General features: G+C 25.2%; 1 protein-coding gene across 1 annotated transcript in view; it reads left to right on the top strand.

The window, feature by feature from the left end:
- Positions 1-12880: 12880 nt before the first annotated feature.
- Positions 12881-13504, top strand: part of LOC145829988 (GRIP and coiled-coil domain-containing protein 2-like) — a 57538-nt gene continuing 56914 nt past the window's right edge. Inside the window, exon 1 of the mRNA XM_082937913.1 lies at positions 12881-12990. Within this exon, the coding sequence (XP_082794039.1) occupies positions 12952-12990 (39 nt within the window). The 5' untranslated portion in view covers positions 12881-12951. The remainder of the gene's footprint in view (positions 12991-13504) is intronic.

The raw sequence follows: 13504 nt of genomic DNA on the forward strand, positions 1-13504 counted from the left end.
CAAGGGTTTGGTAACAAAACAACCCACCCCATTGGTAGCGCGGATGTCGAACTTCAATTGGGGAGTTTAGAACCCATCAACCACTCGTTCTGGGTTACTCAAGAATCACGCCACTTTGGCATTATTGGCATGGATCTGTTAAGAAAGAACGAACTAGCGATCCTGCTATCTACCTCTCAACTATGCAAGATTTCTTTTTTGTACAAGCATAAAAAGATATTTGGTACTTTTTAGATGAATACTACTTAAGGGCTTATTCAAATAAGCAACAGTTGATTTTCACTGATTATTTTGTACAACACCTAGAAGCTGCTTACATTTTTTATATTACTGTTAAATGACTTAACTTTAAGATTTTTTTTATTTTAAAATTAATGGGGTTTTTGATTTTATATTTATTTGTACAACCATTAAAAATTAATATCTTATAGACATGTATTTTTTTGTAATTATCTTAGCTAAAATAGGTACTGTGTGATATTTTATATAAAAATCTAAAATTTTCTATATTGCATTGAGTTTTGATTGTCTCCTGTTTAATGAAACTTTTTTTTTTTTCAAACACAAAAAAAACTTTTTAAGAAAACCTGCTATCTACAGTTTGATGGTTTCTATTGTTTTAAAAACTTTATAATTTTAAATTTAAAAAGCATGTTTCTGTTAATTTTTAAATCTAACTTTTTCTAATATTCACTTTTTTTGTGTGTATGACAACATGTAATGGTGAACTTTGTGGACCATATTAAATGCTCATTATTCATTCGAAAATGCACTGGGAAAACTTGCCAAGCAAATTGTAAAAATCATGGCTCAGTAACTTTCACTCATCTAGTTTGGTGGGGTAAGTCGAACTGCCACACCCCAGAGACCTCAGAATGAACCATTCTAATAAGAACAGGCTGCCACTACGAACATCAGAATTGTAGTGACGATGTCGATTCGTCTGGAAATGCATACATGGCAGCACACCTTTGGATGCCATGGGGGCAATGCCAACCCGTCTGCTGATGATGTCAAGCAGACCCTCGAATCCGTTGGCGTTGATGACGATGGTGAACAACGCCAGGTCGCCAGCGATTAATTCGCGGAGACGGACGTCAGTGGAGCCAAACTTCCCGCCAGAGCTCCGGGGGAACTACTACAAGAAGAGCGGCCGCAGCTGGAGCAACCAGAGAAGAGGAGGAGAAGGCGAGTAAGAAGAGGCCGAGCCTCAAACTCCAGTGGAAGAGTAAGGAACCATCATCATGAACGGTAAACATTGACTTTTAAAATTTTTTGACTCATGATTGTAATTAGGAATTTGTAAATTTATATTTAAAAAAAGTATTTTCTTTACAATTTCGTTAGAACTTCTTTTTTATTTTGTTAAAAAAGCATTTTTACCACACTTAAAAAGTGTCTTAAGCATTTACTACATTTAAATACTTATAGTTTTAATTTTACTTTAAAAATAGCTAGTAGAGTGTTTAAATCCAGATTTTGAATTAGCTCATAAATGTTGTTATATGCAAGTACCTTCTAGCACATAAAGTTGATGATCTTAAGTATCTCTTAAAATATTATTTCTGATTATTACACGTAAATTACAAAAAGAAAGTTATAAAATTATGTTGCATGCTTATATATTTCTAAGTTGAGTGCTCTAGTGTATAATGGTTTTCACCTTGACTATATTTAAAGTTTTTTTCAGTTTAACAAACGTTTAACACCTTAAAACTAATGTTTTTCTAAAAAAAACCCAAGTTAAAATTCTAAAAATATTTAATAAGAGGGGAAAATGTAACGCTTCTGGCTATAAATTAAATTCAGCAAAAGAGTTTTCTCTAATTAGGGTTTTTTTAATTTGTTTACTTTCTAAATTGCCGCCTTATAAATTAAAATTAGATGTTGTGGCAGCTCAAGCTTGACTTTTCTATGTGCTAAATTTTCGAGTATTGTTATTAATCTCTTAATTTTAGTTCTGTCTCTTAAATTGATATATTTCTAATAAAGTTAAATTGAAGTTAATTTTACTTTGGTTTTGCATAAATTTGAATAAATAAACTTTGCTGTTAATAAAATTAAATTGAAGTTAATTTTACTTTGGTTTTTGCATAAATTTGAATAAATAAACTTTGCTGTTAATAAAATTAAATTGAAGTTATTTGTACTTTGGTTTTACATAAATTTGAATAAATAAACTTTGGTGTTAATACTTAATTATATTAAAATTATCTGTAACTTGGTTTTACATAAAGTTGAATAAATAAGCTTAGTTGTTGATAATTAATTAAATTAGCAAGCAGCTTCTTGTACTCTTATAAATCTCTGTAAATTACAAACCAACTTTAAGTAGTTTAAAATAAACTAGTGGGCCACACCTAACTCTTGGTATAGCACAATGAGTAACAGATCCAAGCCCATTAAAAAGGATAGTATGTTCTCTAAAGAGAACATACATCATACTTTAAACAAGGTCATCAACCCCGAAACTCGCTGTAGCCAACGTAATATAAACACAGAGTGATTAACAAAAGGGGTGTTGACTCACACTCTTCGCGCCGTAGCCAACCTGGTCCATCAGACCAACCACAAGCAGCGTGCGAAAGATAAGAGTTTTCGTTTTCGGGTTAAACTTATAAAACTTTTCGTGATAAGCTTATTGAGAATGAATCAGGGAAGAATTTTAATGAAAAAAATAAAACTAACGACAACTATTACGAAGCAAGCTTGCCTTAAGGTATGAAATAACTTAATGAAAGTAAAAAAAAAACATTTATACGTTACTGAGGGCCGATTTATCAACAAACTACTTTTATTCAGTACTGTTTATTCAATGAAAAAAGAAAAGGGCTCAAAAAGTTTTGTCTAAGGACTTGGTGTACGAAAGAACCATTCTGTCGGCCAGTCGTACACCACAACACTATTATAAAATTACTTAAATCTGCAATCACAAAGTAATCGCAAGTAATTTAAAAATTGCTTTAGCTTGTAACATAAACTTCAGGAACCAATTTTAAAAAGATTAAAGATAACACTAACATACATGTTTTTAAAGTTTAAATAAAACTTAAAATTATTTCAATAACCTACTTAACTGCTAAAATAAATAATTATTATAAAGTTAGCTAAACTTAACATACAATACAACTTTTTCAAAGATATTTTTACTTACAAATGCAAGTTAAAGCACAACTTATATAATATAAGAACTACTTAACCTTTTTGCATATCTTACCCTTTCATAGAAGATAATTACCAAAATTACCCCGAATATTCAAAGTAGTGTTTATTTATTAAAATAAAGATTAAAACAAAAGTAAAAAATAAATTCTGTTACATTTGATGTGACGGCTGTCTTTATTTTTGGAACGAGCAGATAAAAGTATAGGGAGTTAATAAATAATGCATATCAAAGGTCTGGTTCAACGTCAAATCGGTTTTGTGCTTTAGGTTTGATGGAAAAAAATTGTTGAAAAGTCGCGTTAGCACGTGTAAGTTGAACAAATTTAATCAAAAAAGAATTGTTTATCAATTCGATAAAATTCTTGTATAGCTTCATTATGTTTTTGAATAACTTGTATTTTTTTTACAAGTTTAATTCCAATACATTGGTGTTGACACCAGTAGGCAACAAATTAGGTATAATTATTTACAGTTTTTTTTATGGTAAACTAGACATATTCATTATTATCTATTTGTAATTTTACATAGTCACCAGTTTGCACTTAAAAGTTTTTTTTATTTAAAACTTTTAATAACTTTCAACTATTAATTATTATAGAAAAACCTCTTAGTTTGAAAATAGCACAGTTGTGTTAGTATTTAGTAACTTTCGAAATAAAAAAAGAAAACACGTGTAACAGCTTGTTTACAACCATAAATTAAGTTCCTTACAGAAAATTAAAATTCAATGCTAATAATAAACAATAACTAAAAAACTTATTAAGACTTTTTAAAAGTGTGTTTTGGAATAATAATAATACTTTATCAAAATAATGAAAGAACTCAAATGGCTTTGTCGGTAGAGGGTTAGATTGGAGCCTCAGACATCGTGGGCTCAAATTTAGTAGAGCCCTCATTTTTATGTCCTGGACAAGACGTTAAAAGGTATCCGTGGTGTGCGACTTGATAACCGAAAGGTTTCTTCGTACAGCAGGTTCTAGGAAAAAATATTTTGATCGCTTTTTTTATCGTTCTTAAAATTAAAAAAAATATATATAGCTTAATTTCAGGTGTATATAATAAGCAATTTCTTTAACTTAATAAAACTATTTGTACAGTTATTTCAGGCAAGTTTCTAATGGTTTAAGTTAAAACAAAAAGTTTTCCAGTATAAAACAATTTAGAAACTAATTTAAGAAAACTAAACTTGTTAAGTTATAAAAGTTAAAACTTTTTTATTTGATTTATGCAACAGATAGTTAAATAAAATCGTTTATAAAATAAATAATATCTTTGTAAGATTCACTAAGGGTAAGTTTACCACAGGTTAAGAATTGGTGTTGACGAGTAGAAATATAATCTAAATATTATTAATAAGTCTATGTTAGTTGTGCTGAAACTCAGATTAAAAAAATTAAAACTTCCGATTGAGCTTAAAAATGTATGCCCCGATTTATGTGCTAATGGTAATTTAAAATTTTAAGGCTAGAATTGTTGTTTTATTCAAAACATGTGCCTTAATTTGTGTGCTAATTTTACTTTCATTATTATTAAAATAAATTATGTACTTCATAAGCTAAATTATAGTTTAACGTTAATGTTAAAACTGAATTTAAAAACCTTTAAACCTTTTGTTTAAGTTTAAAACTCTACTCCATTAGTTTGTAAATCCAGTTTTAGTAGTATTAGGATAAAACTACTATTTTTTTCAGTTTTTTTTTAACTTGTGTTTTAAAATTTTTTCATGTTTAAAAAAAATTATTATGTGCTTAATTAGCTTAAGTACGATGTTTTGATAATTTTAGGCTACAATTATATTTTAATTTCTAATATGTTTATCTATTAGATTGTAAATGTTTAATGTTAAGTTTAGTTTTAAATATTACAAGTCAGATTTTCGTTGTTTTATTGTGTTTTGAATTTTTTTCAATGTTAAAATTCATTTATTTGGTGTTTTATTTTCGTTTTGAAAAGCTGTTTAAAATAAAAACAAATACTTAATATTAAAATTTGATTTGTTTAGTTTCTTAAGTAAAAAAATTTTCAGTAATAATTTGGTTTTATTTTAATTTAATGTGTAAATGCTATTTTCCATGACTGTCACATATCTTTTTTTAGATTTATTTAAGCACTGACGAGGTCTTTGACCGAAACTTAGTTTGTAAAATAAGTTTTTGAAAGAATAGATATAAAAACATATACATTTGAAAAAATTAAATAAGTAGCTTTATGAAAATTTTTAATTTTTGTTAGATTTTTTTACTGGTATAGTACTTAACGCCGGTGAGTTCTGCGTATTCTTTTAAATGCGTTTTTTTGTAGTTATCAATACAGTATTTAATTACAAATTCGACTAATAGTTGTTAGATTTTAATTAGTAAAAAGTCAACCTAGTTAAAGACACACGTAAACTTATGTGCGAAATCAAAAATTCCGATAACCCCAGCCTTACCTGGTATACAAAAAATGTTGAATATCAATTTAAAAAAGTGCTATTGATGTAGTGTAGTTGATCAATGTGGGGTGGATTCAAATTTCGGTTTTTTTATTTAGCCAATCAGAAAACAGCAGCTTTTATCTTTTCAAAAACACAAATTTTTTCTTCTGCTTTGATATTCAATTGATATATCTAAAAACATACAAACAAGATACAACTACAACAATTTGTTTATTGAACGAAAAAAAAAGCGCTCAAGTATTTGGTCCTAGGACCTGGTGTACGAAAAAATCTTTCGGTTATCGAGTCATACACCAGGATACAAATTAAAGTCATGTCCAGGACAAATACTAATAAAACAATCAGTTAAACAATATGAAAAATGAAAGAAAATAAAGTGAATAAATTAAAACTGAACGAAAATTAACTAAAATTTGTGTTTAATAATGTACTATGAATCTTGTTTAGTGACTTAAGAACAAAAAGTATATATAACTTTAAATTAACTTTAAAACCGAGATAAACAACACTAATAGCAAACGAGTAGATTTTTGAATTATAGGTTACATCTTTAAAGAAAGTAAACTGTAAAACGCTGAAAGATTTTTACGAATTTTTTTAAGTATTTTGTGCTAAGTAGGTTATTTTTATTTAATTTGATAATTTAATTTTAAATATAAAAATATTTTACATTTGAATAGTTAAATAAACTATTGTAAAGTTTTTTAAGAATTTTAAAAAGGTGATTTTTACTATAACTGAACTTAACTTTTTTAAATGAGAATATTAAGATAAGTACTGTAAAACTTACTCTTTTTATAAGAAAAAAAATATTTTCATTAAAAAAGGCACACTTCAAATTAAAGCATATATAATGAAAATTGCAACGGGTCAAATCTGAACGAAGACGAAATTGCACGAGTGACAATTTTACACGAGTAGCATTTTTGTACGAGAGTAAAAAACATAATTTAAAAAAAAGTTACTAAACAATAAATTAATAAAAATAGCTACCGATCGAAGGTAAGGGTTAAGGGTAACAGTGATAGTTAAAAAAAAAGAATAAAAATAAATTAATAAAACAAAAGCTACCGATTGATGATTGATAAAGTTTCAGTAAACAATGATAGTAAAAAAAATGTTGATTACAATTATTCTAAAAAAGAACACTAAAAGATAAATTGATAAAAAAAACAAAAAAAAAGCTACCGATCGAGGGTAAGGGTTAGCGGTAACATTGATAATAAAAAAACAAAAAATAATTTATAAAATTTATAAAAAACCAAAAGTTTTTTGTCTGAACTAGAGTAGTCGTGCACCCTAAATATGTAGATATTTGGTCCTGGTGTTAAATTTATAATGAATATTAATTTGAAAAACGTTATTTTATAATTAGTTTGAAAAAAACATAATAAAAAAACGAGTTTCGAATCTACCCATCAATGCATGCTCCCACTTGTATAAAAACGCTGTAACTTAATTTATATATGAGATAGAGACATCATATTAATTATGATTTCTTATATACAATTCAAGATTAGGATTGCAAAGTTTTATAGGCTTTTTAAGCATAATTGTAGAAGATAAGTAAAAAGTAAGGACAACATATTTTTAAAAGCAAACATTTTGAAGAAGTTTCGTAAAACTATGATAGGCTGTAACTTTTGTAATTTTCGAGATTTACATAAATAAAAATGGTAAGAACCATAAATCAGGATTCTATTTGAATAAGAATTGAAAATGTTTGTTTTTTAATAAACGAAAGATCTCGACTGTGACTGATTTTTATTTAATGGTTCTTACCATTTTTATCTATGTTTATCTAAAATTCAATCCTGTCCGGTCTTTAAAATCAAAAGAGGAAGACTACCTTCATCTCATTTTAATTTTCGAGATTAAGATATAGATTTAACTATGATTATTTATAAACTAATAATGATTATGTTTGTAAAGTTTAGGATTTATTTATCAAAATTCTAGAAGATATATAAAAAACAATAACAACGTTTACTTCTAAACCAGTAAAAAATAAGAAAACTGCGTATTAGGTTAGTTTTTTTATGTAAGCAAAGTTACATTTAAAAACGAAGTAACTTAACTTATATTTGAGATAGAGACATAATATTAATTATAATTTTTTATATAAAATTCAATATTATGATTGCAAAGGTTTATAGGTTTTTAAGCATAATTGTAGAAGATAAGTAAAAAGTAAGGACAACATATTTTTAAAAGCAAACATTTTGAAGAAGTTTCGTAAAACTAGAATAGACTGTAACTTTTGTAACTTTCGAGATTAAGATATAAAATTAGTTACGATTATTTATAAACTATTAAAGATTATATTTACAAAGTTTTAGAGCTATTTAAGGAAAATTGTAGAAGATATGTAAAAAACAAGAACAACATTGTGAACAATAAGTGAGATGTATCTGTTTATTTATATGTATCATTAGAATGTACTAACTTACCATCAAATAATAGTTGATTTTTTTTTATAGTTGTTGTTAAAGTTGAACAGCATTTCAATGCTAAGCTTATAAAATTTGTTTATAATTTTTTGATAACGTTAATATTTTTGTTGATAAGCTGTTTTATAATTTTATGTAAGCTGCGAAACTTTTTACGCTTATAAAATTTGTTTGTATTTTTTTTAACGAATATTGTTGTTTTTACGCTATTATATAAGTTGATAACCTATTTGTGCTTATAAAGTTTGTTTGTATTTTATTCCGATAACGTTTATATTTTTATTATTATAATTTTTTTAATTATTATTTAGATATTTGTTTATTATTTAGGAATTACATTTTTATTACAATTTCTACTTTAGCCAACATTAGCCAAGCTACTGTTATTGTAGTTACTTATGCGGAAATTTTAGGACTTTTTTTACTTTAGCCAACTTTAGCCAGTTAAGATCGGGTCCGATTGTAGATATTACGGAATTCCCCTTTTTTGCTGACTCAGCAATTATGTAAATTTAAAATTGTAAACAAATTGCTCTTAGTAACAACAAAATAATATAAACAAAAATAAAAAACAAGCAGTAATAACTAGTTATCCTAGTAACATCAGGGTAATATAATGAAAAGTTAAAAAATAAACACTAATCAAACAAATATAAATGTGAAATTGACCCTCATACTATTTATCTTCTATACAAGATTATACATTTATGTTTTTAATCTATGATTAATTAGAAAATTTTATCATAGCTATGTTTATTTTCAGATTTCGTTTAGAATTTAAAAATGGCCAACAACTTCATAAAATTTATTATTGAAATTAAAGAAAAATTTCCAGAAGGTATTTCAAATAATGATTTTGAAAAATTATTGTTAAAAAATAATGAATCTTTTCTTTTTATAAAAAAATAGTTAAAAATATTGAAAATTTACTTGAATTAGATTTTACTAAAGATTATTCATTTTTCCCTCACCAGGACTCAAAAAATAGTTTACGTAGTTCACATGGTGGTCTTGTTTCAGGTACATTAAAATTGGTTAAGAATGGGTTGGTATTAAATTTTCCAACCTCTTCTAAATTTTTTGAGCCACAGAATATTCTGGGTAAGAGGGTTTTAGGTACATCAAATAGTAAAATAAATGTCTCAGGTCCAGTTTTGGTTAAGAAAGAGTTGGTACTTAATTTAGCTAATTCCACTGAAGTCTGTGGCCCACTGTCACCCTGTCATAATAGAACAAGTAGGTTAGTGTCTTCTCCTGAGTCATCAACTAATACTGCTTCTAATGGTATTGGCGTAACAGTGTTTAAATTTAATGAAGTAGATTTGAAAAAATATATTAATTCTCTTGTTAAAAAATATAAATTAGATAATCTTTTTGTAGCTAATATGTTAATTAATTCTGATATACCTAATGCACAAATTAATAATATAACTGCTAGTAATTGTTATTTTGATTGGATGATATCAATAAAATTAAATTTCCCTGTGAGTGGAAATGTGCTAAAGGAAGGAATGGTTGGAGTTTTTTTTTGGGTACATTTTGAAAACAACAATGGTCAGTTGAAGGCTGTTCTTTGTAGTGATGGTGATGTAGAATTTTCTTAAGCCTTTAAAAACTTCTGTTAGCGAAGTTGAAACTCTTAAAATTTGATAAACTATTGGTGGATCCCCCACCCCTACTGTTTTAATTTATAAAATATGATTCATATTTTTAAATGGTCACTTTTCAACCTTGTTACATTTTTATGTTAAACAAAACCGAATTGTAAAATAGACTCATAGAATTAAAAAATATTATCCACTAATTTATAAATTTTCCAATAAACTAATTCAATGGCATAGGGGGACTTTTTTTTTTTAATAATTTTGTCTTTTTTTGTTTATAATCAGATAATATACTTGTTACACTTTACTGCTTGTTAGATTAAAAGTAGCTTTAGAGATATAAGGGACCAAAGTTAGATTCAGAGTAGTTGTTTATAAATTTTAAACAACTTGTTAGAAACAGATTTTTAGTTTTTCTTATAATAAATAATAAATATTATTTATTTTTATAATTTCTGTCACAAAATTTTTAATGCCATTTTGTTTTAAATAATATTAAAATATTTTTAAATAAAGAAAGTTAAAAGTTTAAATTATGAGCTGAAATCACTGATAAAATTATAAACTAGTAATAGATTGACTTATTTTATGATTATTAGTGTTTTTTATCTTAATATCATTGTTATTTATTTTTTCTATTTTTTATTCAAAAAGAAAACAATTATTTATTATTTTCAGTGTTTTTTGTAATTGTTTACATTATTATTTTGGTATAGTTAAACTCATATATTTAGACATTTATTCAAGTTTGTAAGAAAAAAATAGTTTTAATTAAAATGATATATTGATTTTATACTTTTTTTTAGTTTAAGCAATTCTCTTTTTATGGAAACAGTTTTATTTTACATTTTTTTAATATTGCAGATTAATTTATTTTATTTTTTTTTCAATGTTATAGCTTTATTTCACTGTTACTTATTTTTTGATAAGTTAAAATAAGTTGCTAGTAGAGTCGAAATTCTTAAACACACAGAAAAAAAAAAAAAACTTCAAATATTTTTATTTCATTTTTTGAATCATATAAAAGGTTAATTCATTTGCAAAATTCTTGATAAATTTTAAAATTAAAACTTCATATAAAAACTTAACCTTTTTATGTAAAATTAGATATATATTTTATGTGTATATAATGTTAGATATTAAAGGTTTTATAAAAAGTTCTGATCGATAGTGCTCGAAAAATTAAATTGGAGCTAAATATTTATCTAATTATATAAAAACTATAATTTAAACAGCTGTTTCACACATTGAAATGTAAAATTTCATGTCAGTAAAATAAACTGTAACTTACTGACGATCACATGAAATTTTACATTTCAATGTGTGAAACAGCTGTTTAAATAATAGTTTTTATATAATTAGATAAATATAATCTTAGATATATATGTGTGTAAAAATTCTCTCATTTTTTTTGCATACTTATTTTTATTTTAGAGAAAAGTATTAAATGTTGGTTTTAAGGTTTAATAGTCTCATTTTTCATAGAGCTCTTCGTTTTAGAGTTTAAATTTATTCTTTTTCATTTTTAGTTCACTATAATTTTTATTAAGTTTGGGTATGCAACTCGATGACCGAGAGGTATTTTTGTTATCCAGGTCATTAAACCAAAAAAATTTTTGATTAAATTTTGACCAAGTTTGTTCTAAAATATATTTCATGATATTTTAAATTATATTGCTTTTAAAATGAAGGACGAGATAGGTTTTCAATGAATTTGTTTGATTTCGAGAAAATTGCCCTTAGAAATTTTCAATTCTATATGGTTGTATCCGACTTATTTTACAAAAATTGTTATACCTCAAAAATAAATAGTTATTACTTGTAAAAACTATCTTATAGTACATAACTTAAGCTTTGAAATGTAAGGCTTATTTATTTATTTAAAACTTTTTCATATTAACGAAAAACTAGCTTTTGAAAAAAGGAATACAAAATTTTAACCTTTTAAAATGTAAATCGTTCGATAACCATTGATCTTCGTGTCAAAATTCCAAAAGAAAAACCAGGTAGGACTATTAAAAAGTTTAATGCTTTTTTTTCTATAAAGCTGCAAGCTATAATTTAAACATTTTAATCATTATACAATTATTACGGCCAAAATGAAGCCTAAACTTTTCTTTTTATTAATGTACTGAAATTAACTTTATATAAAATTGTTTATGTAAAAAGTATAAAGTATAGTGTAAAAAGTGTATATGTTAAGTATAGTTCAAAATTTTACAAATTCTATAAAAAAATACTAAAAATTTGTAGTTTTATGATAATTTATATGTTAAATAATTAGCCTAGCTTGTATCTTATATGCTTAAGTTGACTAGGCTATTTATTTCATAAGCTATACAGTTTTAGTTATAGAAAATAAACAAAATAATAATAAAAGTCTAAATTTTAGACTATATATTAAATTTTAAGATTTTAGTTTTGTTACTACCAACTTGATTTAATTAACTTTATAATTAAAACTAAATTTTACCAAAATTCTTAAGTTCTTACTATAAAAAAGTTCTTATTGATGAAAATCGATTTTATAACTAAAATACCAATAATTGTCTTTAAAATTTTGTACTATAACTAAAATTTTTATTTATATCAGTGTATTTATTTAATATAAATGTTAAGTCTATGTCATAACATTTGCTTTAAAAAAATATCGTTGATTTAAAGTTTGTTTGTCAATTGCAATTTTACTTTAAAATTAAAAAATAATTTTTACTCATTCTTAAAAACTGATTAAACAATTAATATTCAGTTTTGTTCAGTTATATTTTTATTTTTATAAATTTAAATTAAACTTATTTTAAAAATTTAACAATATAATATAAAATTAATTTGATATGAGTGAAATATACAAACTGAGAGTTAACATTGGTTTGTATATTTTACCTTTCGAGTTCACCACATCCCCGAAAAATAACACCACACGCGATCAATTAGTTTTTGTTAGTAATTTATTTTATTTTTTTCTTCATATAACCCTCGATAAGCGGATTTTAGATTTGGTTTTGCGATATGATGATAAATATTACAATAGATAATTATTATTTTTTTTGTCTCTGATTGTTCAGCTATAATTTACTATTTAAACATTTGAAGTTTTGTCACTGATTTGAATTTTTTGAATTTGTTAGTCCCTGATATTAAATAATAATTAAGTAATGATAGTTGGGGATTTCCGAAATATCTACAAAATGACTATCACAATATGTAAGCTTATCAATATAATTTTACTAATAAATTTCTACTAGATAGATTATTAGTAACTGGGAAAATTGTTTTAATAAAAAGAACTTGTGATATGGCCTCTACTACTATAAATAACAACCCTTCTTCAAAGGTACATAATATTTGTTTGGTAATTTATTACTGAAGTTACTGCTTCATAAGTTTATGTATTTGTAATTGGTAAATTTTCAGATATTGGAGTTAAATAAAAATACATTAGGATAATTTATAAAATATAGTTTAAGTAACTTAAGTTTTAAACAATTGTCTAATTTCATATTAAGATTCAATAATTTGTAAGTTGAACAAATACTTATGTATCAATTCAAAAGTTTGCAGAAATGTGCAAAAATGATTTATCCTTTTTTTTTTGTGAAACCTGTGAGCTAAAAATGTCTGTATGTTTTAAATGTAAGTTGTTTTTTAAAAACAAAAAAAAATGTTTAACCTGTTTTATATGCTTCTAAAAATGTCATGTTGAGTGTGCTTCTGAAAATAAAATGAAACTAAGCCTATGCAAACAAGGTGATTACAAGTTTTGTTGTCATATATGTAAGGAGTCTGTTTTTCCCTTTCAGAATGTTAACAACTTTGATTATGATTGTTTTTATGAGTCTGTTAAACCT

Source organism: Thalia democratica, chromosome 1 (genome assembly GCF_965202585.1).
Source record: "Thalia democratica chromosome 1, ktThaDemo2.hap1.1, whole genome shotgun sequence".
Classification (NCBI taxonomy): Eukaryota; Metazoa; Chordata; class Thaliacea; order Salpida; family Salpidae; genus Thalia; species Thalia democratica.